The sequence below is a fragment of the Camelus ferus genome, chromosome 22, assembly GCF_009834535.1.
Source record: "Camelus ferus isolate YT-003-E chromosome 22, BCGSAC_Cfer_1.0, whole genome shotgun sequence".
NCBI lineage: Eukaryota > Metazoa > Chordata > Mammalia > Artiodactyla > Camelidae > Camelus > Camelus ferus.
This window is the reverse complement of record NC_045717.1, coordinates 8,710,497-8,736,373: the sequence shown is the minus strand read 5'-3', so window position 1 is coordinate 8,736,373 and position 25,877 is coordinate 8,710,497. Positions and strand designations below refer to the sequence as shown.

The following is a 25,877-nucleotide window of genomic DNA, read 5'->3' as shown; positions in this document are numbered from 1 at the left end:
TTAGTCTATTCATTGCACTCAACAGTCTTACACATCTGAATGGGTTTAAGGCTCCTCAGAGGGGCACGTGGGTGGGGTTTCTTCCCTGTGTCACTAGTCCGTCAGACCAGCAGCCCCCACGCTTCAAGACACCTTTTTCCCTCTGCCCCTCCTCTGACGTCTAGCCATCGGTCAGCTCATGGTGCTGTGTCTGCCTTTTGCCACGTCCCCGGCGCCCCACTCTCAGGACCACTGCAGAGCATGCTTAGTGACAAGCTTCTTGCTTCCCGCGGAAACTCCTCCTCCTCTGGATCGTCAAGGTTGCAGGGAGTGGTCTCCGTCTCAATGTCACTGTTGTGGGGACAGCGGGCAGTATACAAGGATGTTTCATTAAAAGTCCATCATGGCTCTGCTGAACAGTGGGCCATGCAAGCTAATGACCAGGTATTGTCAAACACTCAAAGGCCCTTGGCTTACTTCCCTGAATAATAAACTGACTTGCTTCCTTGGGGATGGGCGTTTAAGTACATAGAGGATGTTGGCTTTTGAGATTCTAATCACTCACGTACCACTTTGTTATCATTTTGTATCACCTGTAGTATAATTAATATCTTTCTGTAAGTTAAGTCACCTTTTCAATTTTACTTGACTGCCTGTTTTATCCTCTTATTCTAAGCAAAAATACCACTAAGGCCATGCCTTTGAAGAGCTATTTATCTAAAACACATCACACACACATAACAAATCCATGAAAATGGAAATGCTCTATCTGTCGCACCTTGGCACAGAAGGAAGGACACTAATCACTCGAAGTCAAAAGACTCCACTGTGCCTTGAGCTCCGTTTCCCACCATTGCCAGCACGGGCTCCTGCAACACCGTGAGTGCTCGATATCAATTTGCTGATTTGAATTGATCTCAGGTGCCATTTAACCAAACGTGTCAGGATTGCAATGAAAAATAAAGATGTTCCAGAATCGAAGCAAATTATTTCCCTGATTTCTAGGCCTTGAGACGTGGGACCTACTGAAAAAAACATCTCAGCCCTGAACTTGGTTCTATTAGAAGGGTCTAACGGAACTGACCAAGTTATGCCATGACTCACTCTTAGCAAAACCAGAAAGCACTCAGGAAAGTGGAGCAGGCAAAAAAAAGAAAAAGAAAAAGAAAAAAAAGATGCAGAACTTTGCCCTGAGTGCCTTTAGGAGGAAGAATGTCGCAGATCCAGGCCTCTCCTATAGAGCTGGCACACACAAGGCAATCTGCCCGGGTGGATTCAAATGTAAGCATCAAGGGCCAGTGTCATCAAATGTAAGCATCAAGGGCCACAAATCCCCCAACCAACCCTGGATCAAAGCTGGTTCTCAACAAAACGGCCAAGGCATGGGCATTCACTCAACAAAGACACCAACAAACCTGAATGGGAAAGTCTGCTTCTCCCCGGAGAAACAGGACTGTACATGGAAAATTCCACACCACAGTTCAAAGGGGCATGGTGACCCAGTAAATTTAGTTGCTTGGGTTATTAAAGGCAACTGTAAATTCAGCTTGAGGTCCCCCCACCCCCGTGCTTTTCCCACAGCTGAAACACATGTTAAAGTGGAACAAGCTCCCAGGAAAGCCTGCTGCCTGCTTTGATTGCACCTGACATGCCATGTGCCAGGATGAGGGATGTGTCTGTAAATGGACTTGCTGCCAAAGCAGTGACCCCAGGAACACCCGTCTGGAATCTCTGCTGAAGGCCTCGGAGTGGGGCCACTTGGACCTCCAGGTAAAGAACCCAACACTAATTGAATCTGCAGCCAGCCAGAGCTGGGAACATTTCCTTTCGCTGGCTGGTTGTAACACCTAATCTCAGCAGAGAAGCCCCGTTGGAGAGTGAATAATTCATGTGCTCTTCCTCTGTGGGGTTTAGCCACGTAGGTGTCCTGCCAAGTCAAACAACACTGATAGAGATGTGCCTTTAGGGATTAGTGCAAATCGGACTCCTACCTGATGGGATTTAGCTCTGCTCAGCCCCTATTCTGCAACCCGTGTGATCTCAGGGTCAGAAAATAAAGTAAAAAGGCAGAGCTCAGGGTTTAAAAAGCATTGCACAGGGGGTAGCATACATAGCCTCTCTTTTATTTCTTCTTCAGCTTTTTAAGAGAGAACTGCAGAGATAAAAAAAGATTCTGAAATTCCAAAATGATGTGCAAAACGGGTCCTTGTCAAATAAATCAACCAAGAAAAATAAAACCAGCAGAGAGTTTTCTTTTTTTCTTAGGGCTGACTCAGAGATCCGTTTCTGTAGCAATGCCTGCGTGTGTGTCTCCCAGGCCATCTGCAGGGGTACCTAGGAGGTGAGGGAGGAGGCTGCAGGGAACGGGAGGGGCTGAGAGACGGCTGCTCCGTCTTTGGTGCTACCTTCAGGGTCTGCTTGCAAGATGCACAGAACAAGCAGGCTTTTGACTCTGTAACTGCATCCTGTCTTTACCACCTAGGATTTAAGATGCCCAAGAGCCCACAACAGCAAGATATCTGCTTTGGAGACCATGAGAGCTGCTCTCAAATCCTGCCTCCACTTCTCAGAGCATTGAGACTTTGGTCAAATCACTTAACCTCTCTGGATCCCAGTTTCCTTGCTGGTAAAATGGGATAACAATTACTCCACAGGGTTACAGTAAAGATGAAACAAGGAAACATATGCATGCAGCACGCATAAAAGATCACCACGGAAGTTAGTATATAAAACATTACTATGATAGAAAATTGCCCAGCTGACCAAAATACCTGGCTCCATTTTTTAAATGCAATGTAATGTAACGTTCAAAATGTATATTTCATTTTATGTAAACTGAATCTCAATTTTAAAAATTGCTGCTAGGAAGGATGGATATTCAAAGTGATATGCTGCAGAGCATTCAACAAACATTTCCAGCATACCTACTATGTACCTGGTCTTCTATCACTGCCGGGGGAGAAGTGAAGACAGTTCTAGGAGACGGGTTTCACAAATGGGCTCCTCAGTGGGATAAGCGTATGACCTTGCAAGGGAACGACCATAATTAAATACTCTAAAGGAAATTCTAGACACTCATCTTTCCCATTGCGGGTGGGAGACAAGAGCCCAGCTGAGCCTATCCAGCTGGAGGTGGAAGGGAAATGGCTGAGGTGGCCAAAGGACCCTCAGTCTATGAGGACCCTACCTGGGTTTCCCAAGCACAGGAATCACCAGTGACACTGCTCACTCCCACAACCAGTGTTAACGAGAGCGGGTTCTGCCCAGGCTCGACGTCAGGTGCCAGAGATGCTGTGCCGAGCACGGACACATGCTTCCATTTCCGGGGTGTACAGTCCAATGAGGGAGACAAACATCCACCCAGCATCACTAATGAATGTATAAACGTGGACTGACATGAGCAAAGGGTCCGAGTCCTGTAAGAAGATGTGGGAGAGGGACTGACTAGCCTGGAGGGGCACAGAAGGCTTCCCTGAGAAAGTGACCTCGTTGCTGGGATGAACGTGGTTACTAGGTTAGGAGGGGAGAGGAGGAGCTGCAAGGGAGGGTGGGAGGCGGGGCCAGACCCCACGGGCCCTGAGGGCCAGGAGGAGGAACCGAAGTCGATTCTAAGAGCCAAAGGACGCCAAGGAAGGATTTTAAGCACAGTCTGTATTTGAGAAGCGCACTCTGGCTTGCTCTAGTGTGGACACTGTCCCTGGGGCCTGAGTGGAAACAGGTAAGCCTGGAGGTCTGTGGTCCTTCAAGTAAGAGATGCTGATGGCACGGGTGAGTTCAGCGGCAGTGGGGGTGGAGACACAGGGAGAGATGAGAGGCTAGTCAGAGGCAGCCGCCACCCACATCCCTCAGTGCTCTGCATCCCCCCTCCAGTCCCTGCCACCCCTGATTCAGTGATGTGGATGTGGAATCCCCACCGCCACCTGCTAACCAGTCACAGCTGGGCAGTGGGAGCTCCAGCAGTACAGAGCTGGGTAAACCCGAGAGCGCCTTGCGGGGAGGGGGAAGGCGGTAACGGGCAAAGCTGAATGGCTGGGCTCCGGGGGGGGGGGGGGGCGCGGCACACAATCTCCCACCTAGATATGCCTTTGGGAGGCAGGACGGACTTCGCCTCAGCCTCTGTCTTCTTTCTGCCCTTTCCCCGCTTCATGGGACAGAAGAGGAAGTGGCCTTGCAACCTGACTCAGTCCCTAGTACAAAACCAAAACCCATGGAGACCTGGAGCACTTGCTTTGGTTTTAAGCTTCGGTTCAGGCACCAGTCCCTGCTCTGCGGGACTGAAAGCAAGTGATTCACCTTTTCTGAGATTCTGCGTCCTCACCTGTAAAATGCTGAAAATTACCCCTGCCTTGCAGGGTAGCTCAGAGGATTCAGGCAGTTAGTATCTATAAAGCACCAAGCGCCCTGTCTGCCTGAATAGGTGTTTAATAAATGTTAGTGCTATTCATTATTCTAAGGGCAAGGTGAAGGCCAAAATCAAAAATGCCAGTCATTATCCTCAGTCCCTTTTCTCACTTGTCACCGTCCATAGAGGGGGTAATGGGGGATCTCACGATACTCAAAGCTTCCAGTAAGACTCATCTTCATTTCTTTTTGCTAAGAGACAAGCCTAAATTTTCTCTCGTATCTTACAAAGTGGAGGCTGGAAGGGCCATTTGAACATTATGAGCCTGGGGGACGCCTGGATGAGATGGATACTAAGACTGGAGGAGTGGCAGGACTTTGACAGGAACTCCTCATGTCCCTGGGCCCAGCATCCTCACTCCTGTCACTCCAGCCTCCGCCCTGTAGGAAGCGGGGGCCAGCTTGGGAAAGGGTGGGTCCTGGGCGACAGCAGGTCTACAAGACCACAGGTAAGTGGGAGGCATGGAGGCCACCGGGGAGACAGAGTGTTGGGCACAGGTGACCTGGGGGCAGTGCCTGGATGGGCTTCAGCACACATGGGACGCACACACTTGAGCACTCGCAGGTGAGGGAAGCGCTGAACAGTCCATCCTCACGTTGACACTTGCTTCCAATCTTAAAAGAGGTTTTATAACTAAATTATGTCACTTAAATCTGATCATCATGATGATGATGTCATTAACAGTTCATACCCATTAAGCACTTAACTATAGTTTATGTCAGATGCTTCGCTAGACACAAGACATGCATTATTTCATTTAATCCTCTCAATAGCTCGGGTAGGTAATTCTATTACCCTCTTTTTCAGATGAGAGATTAAGGCACTTGCCTGAGGCTGCACAGCTGGCCAGCGGAGAACCTGAAATTCCCAGCGAGGTAGCCTGAGGACACAGCCCCTGCTCCTAATCACTCAACTAATTGCCAGCAAAAACCAGCGTTTCAGCAGTGCAACGGGGGCAGCGCTCTACAGTCTCCTACAAAGGGCTGGGGTCCCAGCTTCATCTCATTTGATCTCAGGGACGCAACCTTGTAGCACGTGCCCAGGTTCCCGATGGAGAATCTGAGGGTCTGCTTTTCTAGAGATGACCACAGTCGCCCTACTTAATCAATTATAAATGGTGTACTTGTGCACTGTACGGTAGAAAGTTCTCTAGTGTGTACATATATCAAATAAAGACAGCAGTACCAGAGCCAATCACATACATTTAATCACATTTTATTTATTTAGCTGCTCCCGGGAGAAGAGCCTAGCAGTGCTGCCGGGAGGCCGTGGGACTTTGCGGAAACAGCTGGAAGAATCCTGGGGAGAGGGTCTGAGGCCGAGAGCCAGGCAGAGTCCCCACGAGAGGGGAGCTGCCATTTAAGAGAGATTTCCTAAATGACAGAAGCTGGAGGACATGCTCTGAAAACAGAAAAGCTGTCAGGGATTGGAATTACTGGGTGACGGGGAGTAAGGCCTGCCAAACAGAAATTCTCTAAGTAATGACATGGTGCAGCCAACAGGGACCTCTAGCCATTTGAAGCTCTGTAAAGCAAGGGTGTCTTGAAACCGTTTTGTTTTTTTTTTTTTTAATACATTTGTTTAGCATCTCAATCTCCCTACAGCACTCACAGCTCAGAGATAAAGTCTTTAACAACATATATTTAACATGTGCCTGTTTTGTGCTGTTTGGTCTTTGGGCCACTAAAAACAAGCACACGCAAAACATTAAGTTTAAAACGAAAAGGAAAGCATCCTGGAATATCATTCCTCATTTTACAACTCGACAGCTCCCAGGGATCTTCCTAGTTAGAACCTTAATTATGGAAATTCTCGTTTGTATTACATGATTTATTTAAGACCCTGTCTTTCCAAGAGAAGAAAATCCAGGTTTTGAAGCACCTCTCAAAACAATTTATTCTTCTCCACTGACTGACTGCTTTGGCCAGCGATCGTCAATTTATAGTACATTATGCCAAAGCAAAAACACTCTAATAACTTAATCAAACATTTAAAATCCAGCTCACAGCCACACGCTACACAGAAGCAGTTCTCTCAGCGCTCTCGTTAAAGGTCAATTACCATTTTGATTCCAAACCTCCACATCTTGGAGAAGACACACACACACACACACACACACACACACACACACACACGGAGAGAAAGAGGGAGACGTAAGCATTTTGAGATTCAAAACATGGCTAATATATTCCCAGGCTTAGCGTCATTATCCTTGTTACACTTTGAAATGAGAAAACTGATCCTTTAGATATATTTTTAAAAATTCTTGCCAGACAATGTGATGTAAAGAAAGAGACCACAACAAATTAAGCTCAAGTATTGGTTCTTTTGATTTTCAAGGAATTCAGGGGAAGAACTGGGCACAATTCTACATGGATGATGTGGCCGTGTCCCCACAAGGACAATATTACAGAAATAAGAATGATGATTTGCATTGTTTTGTGTGTGCGGCTTTTTAGAATGCTTTAGCAGATACGTAACTTTCTGACAACGCCTTCACTGCTATCAGACAGAAAATACGATAAAGCTTGTTTTTCGATAAAAAAAAAAACATGCTTTGACCACTTCTGATGGTGGAACAAGGTCAGGAAGGCGACTTGGTGTGTGTTTGGCAGGCGGCGTGTGACCTAAGGATGGAAAGACGCCAGTGAGTGAAAATGCAGTCATTGGGTTCACTTGGTCAAAGAAATGGTTCTTTCCTTGTTCATCACTCTTGACCTACGATGATGATGCAGAGAAGGGAGAGAAGGAGGGTCCAGGAGGATGGCTAAAGATACTGTGTGATAACTGTCCTAGTCACGGTGTGAAATGCTTCACAAGGGTAATCTCATGAGAGCCTGGTGAAGTAGGTTAACAGAGTCAGCACGTCATGTATGCATTTAACCTGTGAGCGAACCGAAGTGCAGGCACCCAGCAACAATTAGAGAAGAACAAGGGAGAAACATAAGCTGCAGAAGGTCCTATCAGTCATCCTTCTCAATGAACCTGTGCCTCCAAATGCCTCTGCTCTGTTCCTCCCTCAACCTCTCAGTCCTCATGGGCTGCTCATGGTCAGCCTTTTTTTGTTGATGGGGATTCCAAATGGTCCCTGTAAGTCTTACTTATGAGAGGTAGAACCAAATTGTCAATAATTCTGAATATCTTCCATTTTTACCTTTCATACCAACTTCAGAGATAAGCCTCTGGTTGAAAGGCAACTCTGCTCAACAATGATTATCTCCACCTAACTGACAGTACTTGGAGCTATTAAGGAACTTTCCCGAGGTCTCAGAGCCAGTGAGTGAAAGGAGAAGATTGATCCAGGTTCAAATCCAGGTCTAACCTAACTCTAGAGTCCATGGGCTTCATTTTATAATCATTAGGCTAAGTGTCCACCACACACTCACTCTAACTAAACTAGCAAATGGACGGGCCTGTGGAAGCTTCCAGAGAGTGGCCCCTGTTCTTCGTGTCCCCATCCTCAATGGCCCCAGATGCATCATTCTTTGTCAAACTGGTAGTCATGATTTATATTCCTATTTTATCTTCAAGACCCAGTTCAAGCGATGCCTCCTTGGTAAAGTTTCCCCTGACCTCTCCAGTAGAGACCTCTCTGCACTCTTCAAAGTCCAATATCTGCCACGTTGAAAGACACATGTTTACATGCTTGCCTTCCCAGTAAGCTCCTCGAAGACAATGATTCCCTCGTATTTTCCCCCAAAATGCTAGTGCTAACACAATACCGGGTGCACAGAAGATGCTCAGTAAACGCCTGTTAACACTGAACTGTCTAACACACAAGATGAAAAATTTCTCCTGCACGCCCCTCTGGAGGTGGATGGGCTGCAGTGGGGTGGGTGGGAGAGGAAGCTGCTGGGAAAAAATATGACAATCTCTGTCTCAAGAGATTCCCCAGGAACACAAAATCAGTCATTTTTTTCAGTCCTGCTTCAGAGACTGAAGTGAAAGGCTTAGGAGCATTTATGACAAGCCAGAGACTATCCTCAATGCTTTGCATGCATGCTATTTAGTTTCAGCCCTATGAGGCAGATATAGAGATGTTTTATAAATGAGGCATCTGAGGCTCAAAGAGGCTCATTAATTTTGTCCAAGGTCAAACAGCATGTAAATGTGAGCCTGAACACCAGAGCCCAGGTTCCTTACTGCCCTGCGATAATTTCTTCCTACATTATTGGCTTAAATTCCTGCCATCACTGACCCTACACTCTTGAGTTTTGTTCCCTCCCTAGGAGAGAGCCCCATCATCCACTATATGGCAATCTGGAGGGTTTAGGGGTAAGTCTGCCAACAGCCTCCTCTTCTTCTACCTCAGTCCTTTCAATACGACCAGAGGAGAGCGAGGTTGGTGGCAGGAGTCAAGTAGGGCTGGCCTATGCCCGCAGCCCTGTGGTCCCACCTGGGCCTCCAATGGCCGTGAAGATCTTCCCTAGCTTTTATTCTCCCCCTGATATTTGCCTAAATAAATTGTATAGCTTCCTTTCCGTCTGTCTTGTAATTCTTAAGGAACCAATGGAAAAAATATTCCAAGATAGAAGTTGTTGGGTTTTTTTTTAATAGGGGATAATAATATAAACTAATCAAAAATCTGTCAGCGGTGGTCTTTGTGGTGTTGGCAGCTTATACCCACACAGATACTGGTTGTTTTTTTTTTTTTTTTTCCTAAGAACTTAGAGTAATTTAAGTGTTGACACCGCAGGCGATAAATTTCACAAAGAAAACCCTGTCCATAATTCTGAGTTAATAACAATGCTCAGGCTTTGATGTTGATACAAATGAGGCCGAATGAAGAAAAAGCCACATTCATGGGCTGTTGGAGGGTCTGGCCTGTAAATGATGAGCTCCAGGGAAATAAGACATGTTAGTGATGGCGGGACAAGCAGAGTTCTATCCACCAGGAACAAAATGACTCTTGCAGTAAAAACATATGTATTTGCCACATATACGCATTTAAATATACAATCTAGCTACTTACTTCACATCTAATTAAAGAGTAAATGTGAACTTTGGGTTAGAGCTAAGGGCGCCACTGTGCTCTGTTCTTTGGAAAACCGAGCTAACCCAAGGCAGCTCGACCCCTCAAATACTGTACGCTGCGGGAACATCTCACGGAAGTCAAATTCCTCTCTAGCCTGTTTCCTTGTCTGCAGAATGAGGAAACTGAATAACATAATATCTCAGTCTCCTGCTAGGTCTTGACAGGGACCTTTTTTTCCCCCCTAGTTCCTGAATTCGGAATAGTCCCAGATTTGAATCTCAGCATGGCAAGTTACTTTAACTATCTGAGCTTCAGTTTTTTCCTCTGTGAAAGGGATATGATCATTTTTTTAAATACATTAAATGTTTTTTTATCAACAAAATGTTCAAACATACAGAAAAGGCACAATGTATCTTGAGCATTCCTATGCCCACCACTTCAATTCAATGGTTGTTTGCATTTTGCTACCTTTGCTTTTGTTTGTTTTCTTTACTGAACCACTTTGAAGTGAATGATAGACATCAGGCCACTTGGTCCCTGAATTCTTCAGCATGCACTCCCCCCCCACAAATATGAAGATTCTCTTATGTAACTAAGTACCATTATCATATTTAGCAAAACTATTAATTCCCTAACATCATCTGATACCCAGTCCACTTCCCAGATTTCTCCATTTGTCCCCAAATTTTATTTTACACATTAATTTTTTCAAACCAGGCTTCAGTTAAGAGCCATGGATTGAAGTTGATTCTCACATCTGTGTCTAAAATCTCTTTTTAAAATAATTTTTTGAAGTGTAACATATATTCAGAAAATGCACAAGTTGGAATTGTATGGTTTGTAGCATTTCCACCCAGTGAACAGATCCACCAAACCTCTACCCAGATCTCAAAACAGGATGGTACACCCCAGAAACCCCTTAAAGCCCCCTTCCGTTTACAACCTTCCAATGATAAACACTATCCTGACTTTTAATACCATAGATTGCTTTTGCCTGATTTGGAATCGAGTAACATAAATTCTTTTATGTCCTGCTTCTGTCACTTACTCTGTGTCTGAGATCTGTCATGTTGTCGCGTGTAGCAGTAGTTTTTCTGTGCTGGCTGTCTCCCCTCTCCATCAGTCTATCCCATGGTATAAACATACCACAGTTGATTTTTTTTCTCATGTTGATGAGCATTTGGCTCGTTTCCAGTTGGGGGCTATGGCAAAGAGTGCTGCTGTGAACATCCTTGTGTGTGATGTTTTTTGTGGGATGTAAATGGAGGAGCAGAGTTGCCGGGTCATGGGGTGTGTGTATGTTCGGCTCTACTTGACATTGCCAGAGAGTTTTCTGGAGTAGCAGAGTCAATGAGTCCCATAGCAGGGTATGAATGTAGTTTGTTTCACATCATAATCAACTTGTAAGTTTTCTTACACTGTTCTGATGAGCGTAGAGTGTATGTCCCTGTGGTTTTATTTTATACATCTCTGAAGACTAATGGCACATTGAGCGTCTTTTCATATGACCCTTGGCCATTGGGATATCCTCTCTTCCGAAGTGCCTATTCAAACCCTTAACCATTTTTCTACTGGGTCATTTTTCTTTTTCTTATTAATTTGCAGAAGTTCTTTACATATTCGCAATGTAACTTCTGTGTCAGTTACATGCGCTGCCCATATCTTTACCCACCCTGTGACCTGCTTTTTCACTCAATTAATGATGTATTTTGATGAACAAAAGTGATTTTAATGTAGTCCAATTTTTCTGTTTTTTTTTTTTCCTGGAAATTTAGTGCCTTCTGTATCCTGCTTAAGAAATGTCAACCACCCCAAAGTCATGAAGATATTCTATGTTATTTTCCAGAAGGGTTTCTATTTTATCTTTCAAATGTAAATCTACAATTCACTTGTAACTGATTTTGTGAATGGTATGAGCCAGGGGGCAAGATTATTTGTTTTCCATATTTAATTACTCCATCACAATTTATTAGAGCATCCATTCCAAGCTACTTCACAGCACCATCTCTGTCCTCTAGACACCAAGTGTCCTCCAATTGTCTGGGTCTTCACTCTGTCTTGACTACTCTTGGCCAACTGCATTTCCGTGTAAACTTTAGAATCATTTAACCATTTCCACAACAACCTACCTGTTAGCATTAGGACTGCACTGAATCTATGTATCAATTGGGAGAGAACCGACATTTTCGAGATACTGCACTTTCTAATCCATGAACATAATGTATTGTGCTGTATCTGAGTCATCTTTCATTTTTTTCCCCAGTAACACTTGTGGTTTTCTCTGTTAAAGCTTTGCACATCTATCATTAGATTTATTCCTGGGCAGTTGACTTTTTTGATGCTGTTATAAACATCATTTAAAAAAATTTCCTAATTATTTGTTGCTGGTATATAGAAATTATATTGATTTTTTGGTATACTGATACTGTGTCCAGTGATCTGAGGAATTCATTTAGGAATCCTGATAGCTTATCTGCAGCTTATTTTGTATTTTCTATACTTATAATCATGGCACCTGCAAATAATGACATTTATATTTCTTCTATTCTAATCCTTATGCCTATTCTTTCCCTACTCTTCCATCCTTCCTTCTTTTTTTTAAATCGTTGCCAGGACCAGGATTTCCAATACAATGCTGAATGGGAGTCATGATGATAGGTGTCTTTCCAGAGGAACACTTTAAATGTTTCACCATTAATTATGATGTTTGTTTCAGGGTTTTTGTAAAGAAGTTCCATTTTATTCTTAGTATTTTAAATACTTTATGAATTAGTGTTGAATTTCATTAAATGCTTTTTTTTAGCATCTTTGGAGATGAAAGGACTTTTCTCATTTATTCTGCTAGTGGGAAGAAATACATCATTATTTAAGAGACAACAGAAATTTATCGCTGGTTCATGTCATAGCCATCTGCACGTCAGCAGGGATTCAGAACCCTTCCATTTTGTGTCTCTACAGAGTCCTGTCAGTTTAGCCAGCACGGGGAAAGGGAGCGGGGATGGAGAATCAGGGAGAGGACAGGACTTCCCTCATCCCACAGAATTCTATCAAGTCCCCACCTAACTTCGAGGAGAAGTGTGGACCGTATCTGTCCTTAGGCCAGTCTCTCTCCAGTCTTTCGGTTGTATGAAACTTGTTCTCTGGGAGATTCCTTAAGAAGAGCTCCATGAAAACAATGATGCCTGAGTTCCTGAATGCTCATAATTTTTTTTTTTTTTTTGGTCATCATTACTCTTGAATATACGTATGGCTCTGATTCACAGTTTATAAAATCTCTGCTTCACAGTTTATGTCCCTAAAAAGTTATTCAGTTGTTTTCTAGCTTTGGGGTCAAAACTACGCTGGAAATCTGATTTTCTTTTCCGTTATGAGTATCAAATTGATTGAATGTTTAAGGATTTTTTTTCCCTTTAAAATACAATTGTTTTATTAAAATGTTTAGTTTTGAACCTGCAAGGTCTGTTTTTCCAGGCATCTGGTGTCCTTTCAGTATGTGCCTTCAAATCATCTTTTATTTCAAGAATTTTTTCATTACTATTAGTTTTGTTTTGTTGCATTTTGTAGTTTTCCTCCTCAGAGATTCATATTCTACGTGTATTAAAACTTCTTTACTGACTTCTATGTCTTTCACTTTCTCTTAAATTCCTTTTACCTCCATATTTGTTTCTTATTGATTTAAAATTTTTTCCTTTCCATTTTCCATTTCTCTTAAAATATTATCCATTACATTTATCTGCTCTTGAATTCCATCTAAGTTAGTACGTATTTTCGGTGTAAAACAATAACAACATTTATTTTGCCCATGAATCTCTAATTCAAGTGGGATTTGGAACAGTCAACTTTTTTAAATAAATTTTTTTATATTAGAATAGATTTAGATTTACATAAAAGTTGGGAAGACAGTACAGAGTGATCTCACACACCTCCCACCAAGTTTCCAGTATTAAAATCTGACATTAATACAGTACATTTGCCATAGTGACCCCGTATTAACACATTATTATTAACCAAGGTCAATACTTTATTAAGATTCCCTTAGTTCTTACCTATGTCTTTTTTTCTGTTTTAGGGTACCACCAAGGACTCCTCATTACATTGAGCTGTCACGTCTCCCACGCTCCTATCGGCCATGACAGTTTCTGGATTCTCTTGTCTTTGATGACGTCGACAGTATTGCAGACAATTCACACACTTTTTAGAATATCCCTCAGTTGAGATTTGCCTGATGTCTTTCTCATTAGACTGGGGTGACGGCTTTTTGAGATGAAGATCACATTTGCATTACCCAAGTAAACGACTGTTTTCATCACACCATATCCAAGATACATACCATCAACATGATATGGACCTTGATCACCTGGCTGAGGTGGTGCGGGTCACATTTCTCCACTGTAAAGTTACTATTTCCCACCCTCCCCTTTTCGCACAGTACTCTTTTGAAGGACGTCACTCTGCAAAGCCCACATTTAAAGAGTGAAGAGTAATGCGGCACCTCCTTGAGGGCAGGAAACCTACATAAATTACTCAGAATTTTCTGCATGAGCGATTTCTCCTCTCCCCACTTATTTACTCAATAATTTATTTACAGCAGTATGAACTCATGGATATTTATTTTATACTTTGGTATATACTTATAATACAACACTGATTTATTTATTTGTCGATCAAATTGTTTCAGCTTTGGCTGTTAGGAGCTCTCTTAGTTGGCTCTGATGTCCTTTTGTCATATCCCATGATTGTGCATTTGTTGTTGGTTTTTTTGTATTTTTTTTACAATGTTGTGTCAATTTCTGGTGTACGGCACAATGCTTTAGTCATACATGAATATACAAATATTCATTTTCATATTCTTTTTCCCCATAAGCTACTACAAGATATCAAATATAGCTAGCTCCCTGTATTACACAGTATAAACTTATTTATCTATTTTACGTATACCAGTCAGTATCTGCAAATCTAGAACTCCCAACTTATCCCTTCCCAACCCCCTCCCCCCGGTAACTATTGTTTTGTTTCCTATGTCTGTGAGTCTGTTTTGGTTTTGTAAATAAGTTCATTTGTCTTCTTTTTTTAGATTCCACATATAAGTGATATCATACGGTATTTTTCTTTCTCTTTCTGGCTTATTTCACTTAGAAGGACATTCTCTGGGGCCATCCATGTTGCTGCAAATAGCATTATTTTATTCTTTTTTATGGCTGAGTAGTATTCCATTGTAAAAATATACCACAGCTTCTTTATCCAGTCACCTGTTGATGGACATTTAGGTTGTTTCCATGTCTTGGTTATTGTTGTTGTCTCTGAGCACTTCCCTTCTGGCACAGCCTATCTCAGCCCCAGTCCTGGAATCAATCCATTTCTCCAAGATACTGTAGTTCCTTTTTAATAGAGAACTGTATTAGAAACCCAGATCTCATACATGCCAGGCATGTTCAATGCCACTGCAGTGTTACTGCTTCTAGAGCCATCTTGCTAAGAGAGCAAGTAAATATTTGCTTGTATGCAAACCTATGTGTATTCACATAACAATAAATATTTCTATGTATTTGTCCATCTGTATTAAGTGAAAGTATCTATATTGGGTTAAGCATTTGTTCATACTGATGTCTCCAACTCTAATCCCTTACCTCCTGGGTCATTACAGCTTTCTCCATTGCTTGTCTGTAACCACCATTTCAACAGTGAGAAACCTGCCCCACCATCCGTTGTTAATCCCAATGTACGTGGATAGTGATTTCAGATTTGTTAACCCATACCCCTGTGGGAAACAACTCTCAACTAGAGCACAGTTCTTCTGTGCTAGTCCTTTTGTCTTTAGTCTCATAGACTCCACTCATTTCAAATCTACTTCAGTCAGTCTTTTCCTCCATCACCTTCAGTGAGGTTGATTCATACATTCATCACAGTCTGCATTTCATCATGGGATCCTCCAGTTTCTTAAATGATACTTTTAATTTGCATGCATTAAGGCTCAGTCTTGGTGCTGTCAAATTCTATTGATTTTGATCAATGCATATGCTAAGCACCCACTATTTCAGCATCATACAGCGGAGTTTCACCACCCTAAGTCCGTCCTCTCCCATGCTTCACCCATTCCACCCTCCAACCCCTCTTCTTCCCTGAACCCCTAGCAACCACTGATCTGATGATGAGATACAACGATGTTCAGCTTTTTAAGAAACTGCTAAGCTTTCTTCCAAAGTGGCTGTACCATTTTGCATCATCAGCAGTAATAAATGAGAATTCCAGTTACTCTACCTCCTGACCAGCAGATAGTATTGTCAGTTTTTAGTATTTCAGCCATTCTAGTAGGTGTGCAACAGTACCTCACCGTTGTTTAATTTGCATTACCCAAGTGAAAATGATGCTGAGACTGTCTCCCTATGTTTATTTGCCATCTATATACCTTCTTTGGTGAAGTGCCTCTTCAGATCTTTTGCTCCTTCCTTCCTTCCTTCATTTCTTTCTTTCTTTTGTGGGTAAGAGCGTTTGTTTTCTTACTGCTGAGATTTGAAACTTCTCTATATATCCTGTATACAAGTTCTTTATCAGATATGTGCTTTGCAAAAATCTTCTCCCAGTCTGTGACTTGCTTATTCATTCTCCTAACAGTGTCCTTTCTAGAGCAAAAAATTTTAATTTTAATAAAGTTCCATTGACCAACTTTTTTCTTTCATGGATCTCAGGCTTTTGGTGTTACAGTAAAAAAAAAAAAACAACAAAACTCATCCTCAAACTCAAGTCATGTAGATTTTTTTTTCTCTTATGTCTTCTTCTAGAAGTTTTACAGTTTTACATTTTACATTTAGGTCTAAGACCCATTTTGAATTAAATGTTGTATAAGACGTATGGTTTGTGTCTAGGTTCAATTTTCTGCATATGAACATCCAATTTTCCCAGCACCATTTATTGAAAAGACTATTTCTCCATTGAACTGTCTCTACACCCTTGTCAAAAATCAGTTGACTATATTTGAATGGGTCTATTTCTGGGCTCTCTATTCTGTTCTGTTAATTTATATGTCTATTATTTCGCCAATACCATGCTGTCTTGATTACTGTATGTTTATAGTAAGTCTTGAAATTGGATAGTGTAATTCTTCCAAGCTTGTTCTTCTTCGGGGCGGGCAGTCTTTATTTAGAAATGACTTCTTTTATTCCTAAATTGTTTCTTGAGTTCTCTGCCCCTCCTTTCAAATCCTACTTTTCTCTAATCATCTACTTTTTGAGTTTTTAAAATTCAGGTTTATGTTGTTCTTTTAGAGTTTATAAGATCTTAAATTTGTGCAGCTAGTTTTATTAAACTATTCTACTGCAGTTTTCATCTGTTTTGTGGGTGCCTCTTTCTTGCATGTTTTCATTGTTTCTGTGGAGGTTGTGACGTTTCTTCTTCTTCATTTTTCTTATAAAAATTTCTGTATGGGCCTCAATCATAATCTTCTTGGTTGCTTATTTCTTAAATGAAAGAAATTCCCTGTCATTTTATGAAGGAGGGTTGGGAAGTGATAACTTTTTAGCTTTAAGAGTTTAGAACTCATTCTTGGTGGGGTGTTTTTGGGGGGAGGGCAGGGTGTGTGTGTGTGTGTGTGTGTGTGCATGTGTGTGCACGTGTGTTCTGTTTTGCTTTGGCAAACCAATGGAAAACACGGCCTTCCATTTTCTAACATCTGACTCTTCTGGTGATTTCTAACACCTTTATCAAGAGGTTCTCTTTTCCTTTCTACTATTGTTCCTGTTCTGATTGACTACTCCCAAAAGTTTCTTATCAATGCTAGGAGTTTGGAAAAGGGCCTTGTTTTGGCTAGTTTGAAGAATTTACAGGACCCAGAATACTCCGAGTACTAATTAGTCAGTATCACATTATGAGTCCTTTGTACGTAACCATGAATTGGATCTATTCAAACTCCCTTCTGATTTGACAGCTTTTCTCAGATTGAGCACTGTGTTTTCCAGTGAGTATGTATCCGGAACTTAGGCAATCTCCCGCTCTCAAGGCCCTCCCTCTGCTTTCTCCCACACAGGTGAGACGACGTAACCGTCTTACAACCACCAGCTGTTTTTCCCCACCTGCTTGTACAGGGGAGGCAGGTGCTGACTGGGATCCTTTCTCAACTATTTTTACTGTAAATTTGGTCTGTGAGTCTTTGGTACTGCCGTCCCAGCTATTTAGCATGTTTTTATTTGAGGGGAGAGTTTTCAAATATTAAACCAACCTTGCCTTACTTGAATAAATCAAACTTGGTCACAATACATCCTTTTCAAGTACCTCCACATTCATTTTGCTAATATTTTGTTAGGAAATTCATATAAATATTCATGAAATAGGTTGGTTTATACTTTCTCTTGAAATACCTTTGCTGAGTTTTGCTACAAAGATTGTGATGTCCCAACGACAAAAGCTCTTTTTTTTTATTTTTATAGAATTAGTTTATCCTAAATCAATACTATTTATTTCTTAAAACTTTGGTCAAATTTACTGGCGAAGCCATCTGAGCCTAGACTATCCTTAGTGAAATATTTTAATCAAAGGTTCAATTTCTTGATAGATATAGGACATACATACTTTCTACTCCTTGTTTCAGTTTTTAATTTTATTTAATCTTTTAATTTCATTTAATCTTTCAATTTCATTTAATCTTTTAATTTCATTTAAACTCCATTAACCTTCCCAATTTTTTATGCTGTTTCTATCCTAAGCTTCCTTTAACCTAAAAGAATCAAGTCCCACCTCCTTCATTGCAATGACTTTTGAAGAGACCAGAGCAGTTATCTTATAGAATGGCCCACCGCCAGGATTTGTTTGTCTCCTCCTGGTTTTATTTAACTTGCTCCTCTATCCTGTTCACTTCCTGGAAACCAGAAGAGAAATCTAACTAAATTAGATTTAGGGCAAGCATATTTAGCGATAATACTTCATGGGCAATGCTTTGAATTTTGTATTTTATCACATAAGGTACATGATAATTCTAACCTCATAATATTGTTATATGGACTAAATGATATGGCATATGTTGTGACTCAGATGGCACCTAGCACATAATAGGAAAGAGCTATTTCTTGACCTGAAACCTATTAACATTTGGGGATGTAATTCTTTGTTGTGGGAGCTGTCCTGTATATTGTACGAGTGTTGAGCAACATTCCTGACTTCTACCCATTACATGCCATTAGCATCCTGCAGTTGTGACAACCAAAAACATCTCCAGACATGGTCCTCTGGCCCAAGGGGTTGGGGTGGGGATTGGCGCCAGTTCAGAACCACTGGTATAGAACAAAACCTCAAGTTTTTGATAAAAATTCTACAATGGTACTTCCTACCATGCCTTGTGGAAGGCGTTAAGATTAGCAGCTAAAAGGAACACAATTCCTCACCTCAAAATACTCATGTTTTGGGGAGAGACAATCAGGCAAATGCGGAATACATGCTATGATATAGACAATCATGTGTTGTCATGGGAGAAGGGCACCTAACTCAGTCTGGAGCAGGAGTCCTCTCATGGAGGAACAGAGAATTTCCTGAATAGAGACCTGAAGGCCAGAATTCTCCCCCCTCCCCTGTAAGTCTCAGGAGATCACACCAATGATGACCGCTCCAAACGAAAACAGACATCACAGAAATGACATAATTTCCAGACTCTTTTTCAGAGGGTGATCGAGAGAGATGAACCCACTACCAAATCCAGAGACACAGGTAAGATAAGCCAGCACAATCAGCCATCTACTCTGTCCGCTGTTACTAGCACACACACTGTGTTTTCCCATTCTGTAGTTCTCTGTCCCGGGGACAGACTGGTAACCAAAACCAGATGAACCCCAGACAGGATAACGTCACATACACTCCGACACGGAAGAGCCTTAAACGAGGGTGCCTCTCCCGCTGTGCACACTGGTCCAGCTGCCTACGCTTCCATTCTTCTTCCGGACCAAGTACTTCTTCAGCTCACTTGCAATACAAGTCAGAGACTGGCTAGCTGCTCACTAAGCCTGTTTCCTCTCATTCCAGAGCACAGAGCTGGACGACCTCCCCAGCCTCCCCTGCAGTTTACGGCGGCCGCGTGGCTGAGTTCTAGCCTCAGGTACGGAAGAGCAGAAGTAACATGTACTCTTTCCAGGTCCTGCCTGTGAAAACCCCCCATGTGCAGTCCTTCCTGCTGTTTTCCCTTCTGCTGGCTTGATGCAGACAAACATTGGTAACTTAGAAGCCAAGATTTAAAGATGGTAGAGCCGGGGAGTGGAAGGAGCCCACGTCCTGAAGTCTCCCCTTGGAGGAGAGAGGCCCGGTGACCAGGAGTGCCCTTGTTGGGTTTTATATGAATAAAAAGTAAACTTCCACCGTCTTAAATGATGAGACTTGAGGGTGTATCTAGTACAGCAGCTAGCATTGCCCTCCTAATACACCGAAGTAGAGAAACAGCCAGGTTTACCCTGCAGCTGTACTCCCCTCAGTGCCCCAGACATGCACGGTGTTTCAGCCGTGTTCACCAAGCCAAAGAAAAGACCTTTTGCTAGAATATCCCACGGATAGTCCCTGGAGTTAAATGGGTGCATGACAGGCTATTTGCAGGACCATTGCTAAAGATCACACTTCATCTAATGTCTGCAGCACGGAAGTATAAAGCAACGCGGGCTTTGATGTCAGACAGATGTGGCTTTGAATCTTGGCTTCCTCCCCCCCACCCCCCCCCCGACAATTCTTTGGCTTCGTCTCCCTGAGTCTCTGTTTCTTTATCTGCAGAACGAGGGTAATAACACCTCCTAGGAATTTTGTGGGGATAAAATTACAGACAGCATATAACACACTGGCAGAGGTCCCAGCATGTCCACGGTACTCAATTAGTTCCTTCCCAACAACCATGAAATTAATGAAATGGGAATTTATTTACACTTCTAATCAGAACACTAAGCAAGAAGTGGCCTTATCACAAAGGGTTTTGTATTTATTCTGCCCCGGTAAATTTGAGTATTTCATACAAAGGAAGCAGGTTCAACACATACTTTTTCCCCCCTTGGTCTAAATAAGGAGAAGAATTAAAATTTTAAGAAACTTTAAAGTATAAACAGAAGCAACATTCATTATTTGTATATCTATTTTCCCTATTAAGGAATAAATGTCATATTCTCAAAACCAGCAACAGTAGGACATGCCATGCTGACCTCTGCCCTGGAAGGAGAGCAATAAACGAGACAGTGCATACCACAGAGTGGGGAGTTAAGGATTTTACTGGGTAATGGCCCTTTCCCCTTCCCATGTCGCCCCAGAGGGAGTGGCTCCAAGGGAAAAGATGGTGGATCACAACGCGAACAAGTGGGCGGCAGGCCCTCCACCTTACCCAAGCACATCCCTGTAGATGAGAGTTGGCAACAGGGCAGGTAACTATGGAAGGATCCTTCCAGGTAAGAGGGAGAGCAGTGAGCTGATGCAGCCCCGTCCCCTGAACTGCAGGAGAAGGAGGCTGAAATGGCAGGTCAACCAGGATACAGAGGGAAACGTGGGAAGAGCCGCCCACCAGCATGACTAAGTGCTCTTGGGGACAATCCCCACTCAAAGGGCAGAAAGCAAATATCCAGATGTTATGAGCTGCCAGATGTGATTAACCGAGGAAAGGTGAAGCTGCCCACTTAACCATCTGAGCAGCTCCCCTCCCCCGCATCAAAGTGACCCAGGAGTCTTCTGCAAAAGCATTAATCAATAAAACAAATGGAGGCTTCCTCCATCCCCCATCCCCACCCCTCTTCCTCTCTCCCTCTGACAGACTCAGAACAGTGGCCTATTTTTAAACCACTGGCAATGCGTTCTCTCGTGGAAATATGTGGGCTTCCTGGCACAGGCTGATGATCACTCAGAGGAGAAACAGGCACACCGAAGGCCTCGCCCACTCGCCTGAATTCTTCTCCCACGAGAATGGGGCAGAGGGGGCTCAGGGAGGAGAGGGCCTGAGAAGGGAGCCTGCCGCCCGTGCAGAGGAGTAGGGAGTAGCTGATGCTGGCTTCCATGATGGGGATAACTAACCACGGTCCTTCTTCCCCAGCAAAAGGGAAGGCTGAGGCTTGGGCAGGAACAAGCTCCACGTACAGCTACCAAGAGAGAGCTCAAGGCTGGGAAGCAGAAAAACAAGCCCCAGATGCCAATTCCAGCATCTTTTAAAGAAAAAAGTTTAAGTGGATCTCAGTATCTCTTTAACAGGCATCTAATGTGCTTTAAATATAAGAACAAACATTTTATTGAACATTGGAGCTTTTTTTTTTTTCTTTTCAGAGCAAGGTCACAGTGCTGCCAATTTACAAATAAGACTTTTTAAGAAAGGAGGCTGTGCTATACTTACAATCGCTCCAGCTGCTTCAGATCCTGGAAGGCGCCTCTCTCGATGACGCTGACCTGGTTGTCTTCCAGATGCCTGGAACCACAGAAGCAGCAATGGTCAAGGGCATGCGGGGCTCAAGGGTTCTCGTACTAGGCTTCAGGCCATGCAGGCATGGTCACTCAGCCCCTTCCTTGACCCTCTGGGCAACCCCCCACCCCTCGCCAGGATCAGTCTGTTGGGACAAGATAATGCACATCCCAGCTTGGTGTCACGGTAACCAGGGTCTCGCCGCCTGCACACTTCTACCTGACAGATTGGTTTCCATGCCTCTATTTTAAGAATGTTCTCAGCAAAGGCCCCCCCTTCAAGCACTGCAGGATGTTGCACAGAAAAAGAGGTAAAAGCTGCTTCTTATTAAAAAAAAAATATATATATATATATAATATATATATATATATATATTCAGCATCTCTCCCCTCAGAGCTCCCTCCTCCAAGGAGTCAAAAATACTTCATTGAAAAGGGCCTTCTCCGCTCACTCTGTCTCTGGGTCACCTCGTAGAAAGGCTGAAGCTATTGTCGCATGACTGCCTGTGCCTAGAACTCCACTTGCCCAGGGCCTGGCTGCTCCCAACATGAAAGTAATGGTCACAAAAGCTTGGTCTCCCGGGCGGGCTCTGCTGACCTCCAAAGTCCGCAAAGCAGGTGGTTAAAAGTCTGATTCATGCATGTGGCATATCCTAAGAATTCAGCATACAATGAAACATTTGTTTCCTTAAGTTAAAAAAAAAATGGCAGCTTAAACTGGATTAGCTGCATTGTAGGGTAGGAAAGATGTGAGCGCACACAGTTTCCATCCAGGGCCGACCCAGGTGGCTGAAGGGGACTTAGCCGGGATGCAGCTGCGGTTGAAGGATGCTTCTTTGGAAGGTGGAGTTTAGGAAGGGCTCTGGGCTCCTCTGGATCAGGAAGGAGGGAAGGTGCCCTGATGCACCCGAAGGAAAAGCAGGAGAAGAAAGAGCAGCCTTGAGGAAGCCTGGCCTTCACTTCAGAAGACTCCTTCCACTCCAGCCGTCCACCTCCGAGACGTTCCCCAAGCCCCTGCTTAACAGTCGGGCCCTTGTGTGTATTTTCAAGTCCATCTTCCTCACGATGTCTAAGGACCAAGAGGGGAAGGACTTCTGCTCGCCATCATAGTCCCGGCCCTGACACAGGTGCCCAGCACCGCAGCCACGGAATAAAGACTTAGTGAATGAACCAAAAACGAAAGAGGACCTCGGGCCACAGCACATACTGATTCTATGTCCTCAAGGAAAAGGCTAGTCTGGGACACATGATGTTTCGGACACATGACTGTCACACTGATGGGGGTATATTGTTTGGGCTCAATGATATTTCACATTTTTTTGTGAATTGGTAGCAAACAATTAGAAACCAGGATATTATACACACATACACACACCCGACGAAAGAAACTCCTTCAGGGAAGTCAGCTCTCATATTTCCAAGCAGCAACAGTCGGCCAGAGTCCTCACCCGCTCTGAGTCACACGTTTGTTACTTCTGGGCCCTGCAGGCCGGCCTCATATCCGTTCCTCACTTAGCATTATATGGGCACCAAGGAGCAGAGACGTTAAGAGACTTGTTCAAGGGGAGATTATCTGTATAAAGTCACGCAGCCAGTGAGGGGGAACCCTAACTCCCAGTCTGGGGTGCTTGTCAATTTTGGTGGAGAATCTCTTTCCTGCTTTCTTACCAGCTGATGGTGTGACACGGGGCTACCCAGTCAACCTCTCAGAGACTCAGTTTCCTCATTTGTAAGGCAGAAAAAATAAAACATCTCATAAGTCCTCGTGAGAATAAAAATGGAATAAAGTATATAAATTATCTAGCCCAGGATCTGGAGTGCAGTCGGAAGCTTAATACATGTTCTTTTTCCCCCCTTCTCTTCCTTTTCCATTCCGCCATATAGCAAGGAGGGCCTGGGGATGCTAACAGACTCATACCAGCACATCTTGCTAAACAGGGAACCAGTGCAATATTCGTGACTAGGGGTTTGTTCAGCTGGGCTTTTACTATCAATCAATCCATCACAGAACTTGTCATTACTTCCCGATTGTCACAAGGAGCAACCCTAGGGTGGCTGAGAGTCACATTCTCTCACGGTTTCTGAAAGGGTCTAACCCCGAATCCCACAATGAGTATCTTCATTCCTTACTCATTAATCTAACACTATGAGCCTCTTTCCGAAAGGGGAGTAGAAGAGACGGGAACACATCTGTATTTGGTACCTACCCCTCCTCCTCTTGGCTCGGGCCCTGGGAGGCTAACTTTTCCCCACTTCATCAAGAAGCTTCCCTGACTCTGGTTTCCTACTGGGTTCAGCCAAAGGGGGTCACCAGCAGGAGAGGAGAGGGTGGGAGGAGAGTGAGTCAGGTAGGGGATTTATCCCCAGCTCCCTCCCTCCCAGGTCACTTCAGGTTGACTGCGTTTTTCTACGTAAGACCACAGGTGCTGTTAGGTGACTTTGCTGGGCTCAGTTAACCCACTGCTCTTGAAGCTCCAAGCCCCAGGGAACTGCACCATCTCCTCCTGGTTTCTCTTAGCCTCGCCCACACCTTTGCAAATAAATCTGTATTTAGCTCGCCTCGTTTGTCCTGCTGGGATCTACTCCCTAGATCTATCAAGAGTCCAGCCTGTACCTGGTCTTTAGAAGCTCAATAAGTAATCAACATTTGATGAATAAACGCACCACTGAGTAAATGAGTGGTGGACCTCCCACCCAGACTTCTAGGCTGTGATACAATTCAGGAGCTTGTGCTAAAACAGGTGCTGTCACTCCCATTTCACTGACCAGATGCCGGGGCTCCAGGAAAGGCCGGACCCCCAGAAGGGCTGTCTAGGGCTTGAATCTGTTCTGAGTTAGAGGGACACAGGCTGTGTTCATTTTCAGTTCTTCTGGCATTGTTATTTTTTTAGTTTTAACACTAGATCACAATCGGAAATCACCCCTATGTGATGATGGCTGGGGTGGAGTTTAACCCTTTTACTAACCCCATTTGGGGTAAAGCTGGTCCCCACATTGTGGGCATAGCAGAGTTCTTGCAACAGACTAGGAAAGGGAATATAATTGATACCACCAGCAGAGACTTTTTCCTATTCCCGCCCCTGGAAGAAAAGAATTATTAGAAGTAATTCTCCGATCTTCTCCCTGAATGTACTTTATTTGGGGAAAATTGCCTTTGGATGAAGCCAAAGTCCCCCAATCTTCATTTTATCTGCGTTCGCCCATTCACCTGCACCGTATTAACAGTTCTGCATGGAAACGGGTGGCGAGCTCAAATTATTCAAGACTATTGAGTCTTTTCTGGCTTCACTATCAATTGTAAATAAGAAACAGATACAGGGAAGTGCCAAGGTGTGATGAAAGCTTTTCAAAAAAGATAGTTGTCTAGGTTACTCAGCTAAAAAGAACAGACTGAGGGAAAAAAATGGTTTAAACGTCTGGATATTTTGCTGGTGTCGGTTAGGAAGCATTTCAGCTATCCCACGTAGCAGACTCCTTCACAGTAATAAAGGGCCACATGAATGGGATTGCCTTTTGAGTTGCTAAGGCAGATAATGAGGCACAGTATATGAACAGAGTCTATAAAGCGTGGGGAGGGAGAGGGCTTCGACACTGCTGATCAAAATAGGAAGAATGTACCAATTAAGTGAAAAGATAAACCCAGTCAAAGGAATGTTGTAGACCATCCAGAGGACATTGATATGATCTTTCGTGATTATTTTAAACTTTCTATTCTCAGAGAGCAGATACGGAAATTGGAATTTTTATTAGTCTTTCTGATGTCACGGTAAGAAAAATCAAAGGGTTATTTTTGACTGCGTTAGAAAAATGAAGCATCAGGTGAAAATTCTGACTTGTATGAAAGGAAATCTCTCACAGATGCAGAGGGAAAAGATGGGGAAAAAAATAGAGAAGTTAAATGTCTATTCTTTAAGCTGGTAAATGACCTGGAACCAGAAGTTTACTGCCTATATTTCTCAAATAAAAATCACCCTAAAACTGAGCCATGAAACTCCCCCGCCTTTCTCCCAGTCTCAATTCTGACCCACACGCACTTGTCAGAGCTGCCAGTCATTTGACAGACACATGACTGTTTGGGGCAAAAGAAAGACTTGGCAGAGGGTAGGGTCTTCCCTCCAGGGATGGTGGGAGGAG

At 43.4% G+C, this 25,877-nt stretch overlaps 1 protein-coding gene across 1 annotated transcript in view; it reads right to left on the bottom strand.

The window, feature by feature from the left end:
• Positions 1-25,877, bottom strand: part of SLIT3 (slit guidance ligand 3) — a 583,256-nt gene that overhangs the window by 511,916 nt on the left and 45,463 nt on the right. Inside the window, exon 3 of the mRNA XM_032465125.1 lies at positions 21,679-21,750. Within this exon, the coding sequence (XP_032321016.1) occupies positions 21,679-21,750 (72 nt within the window). The remainder of the gene's footprint in view (positions 1-21,678; positions 21,751-25,877) is intronic.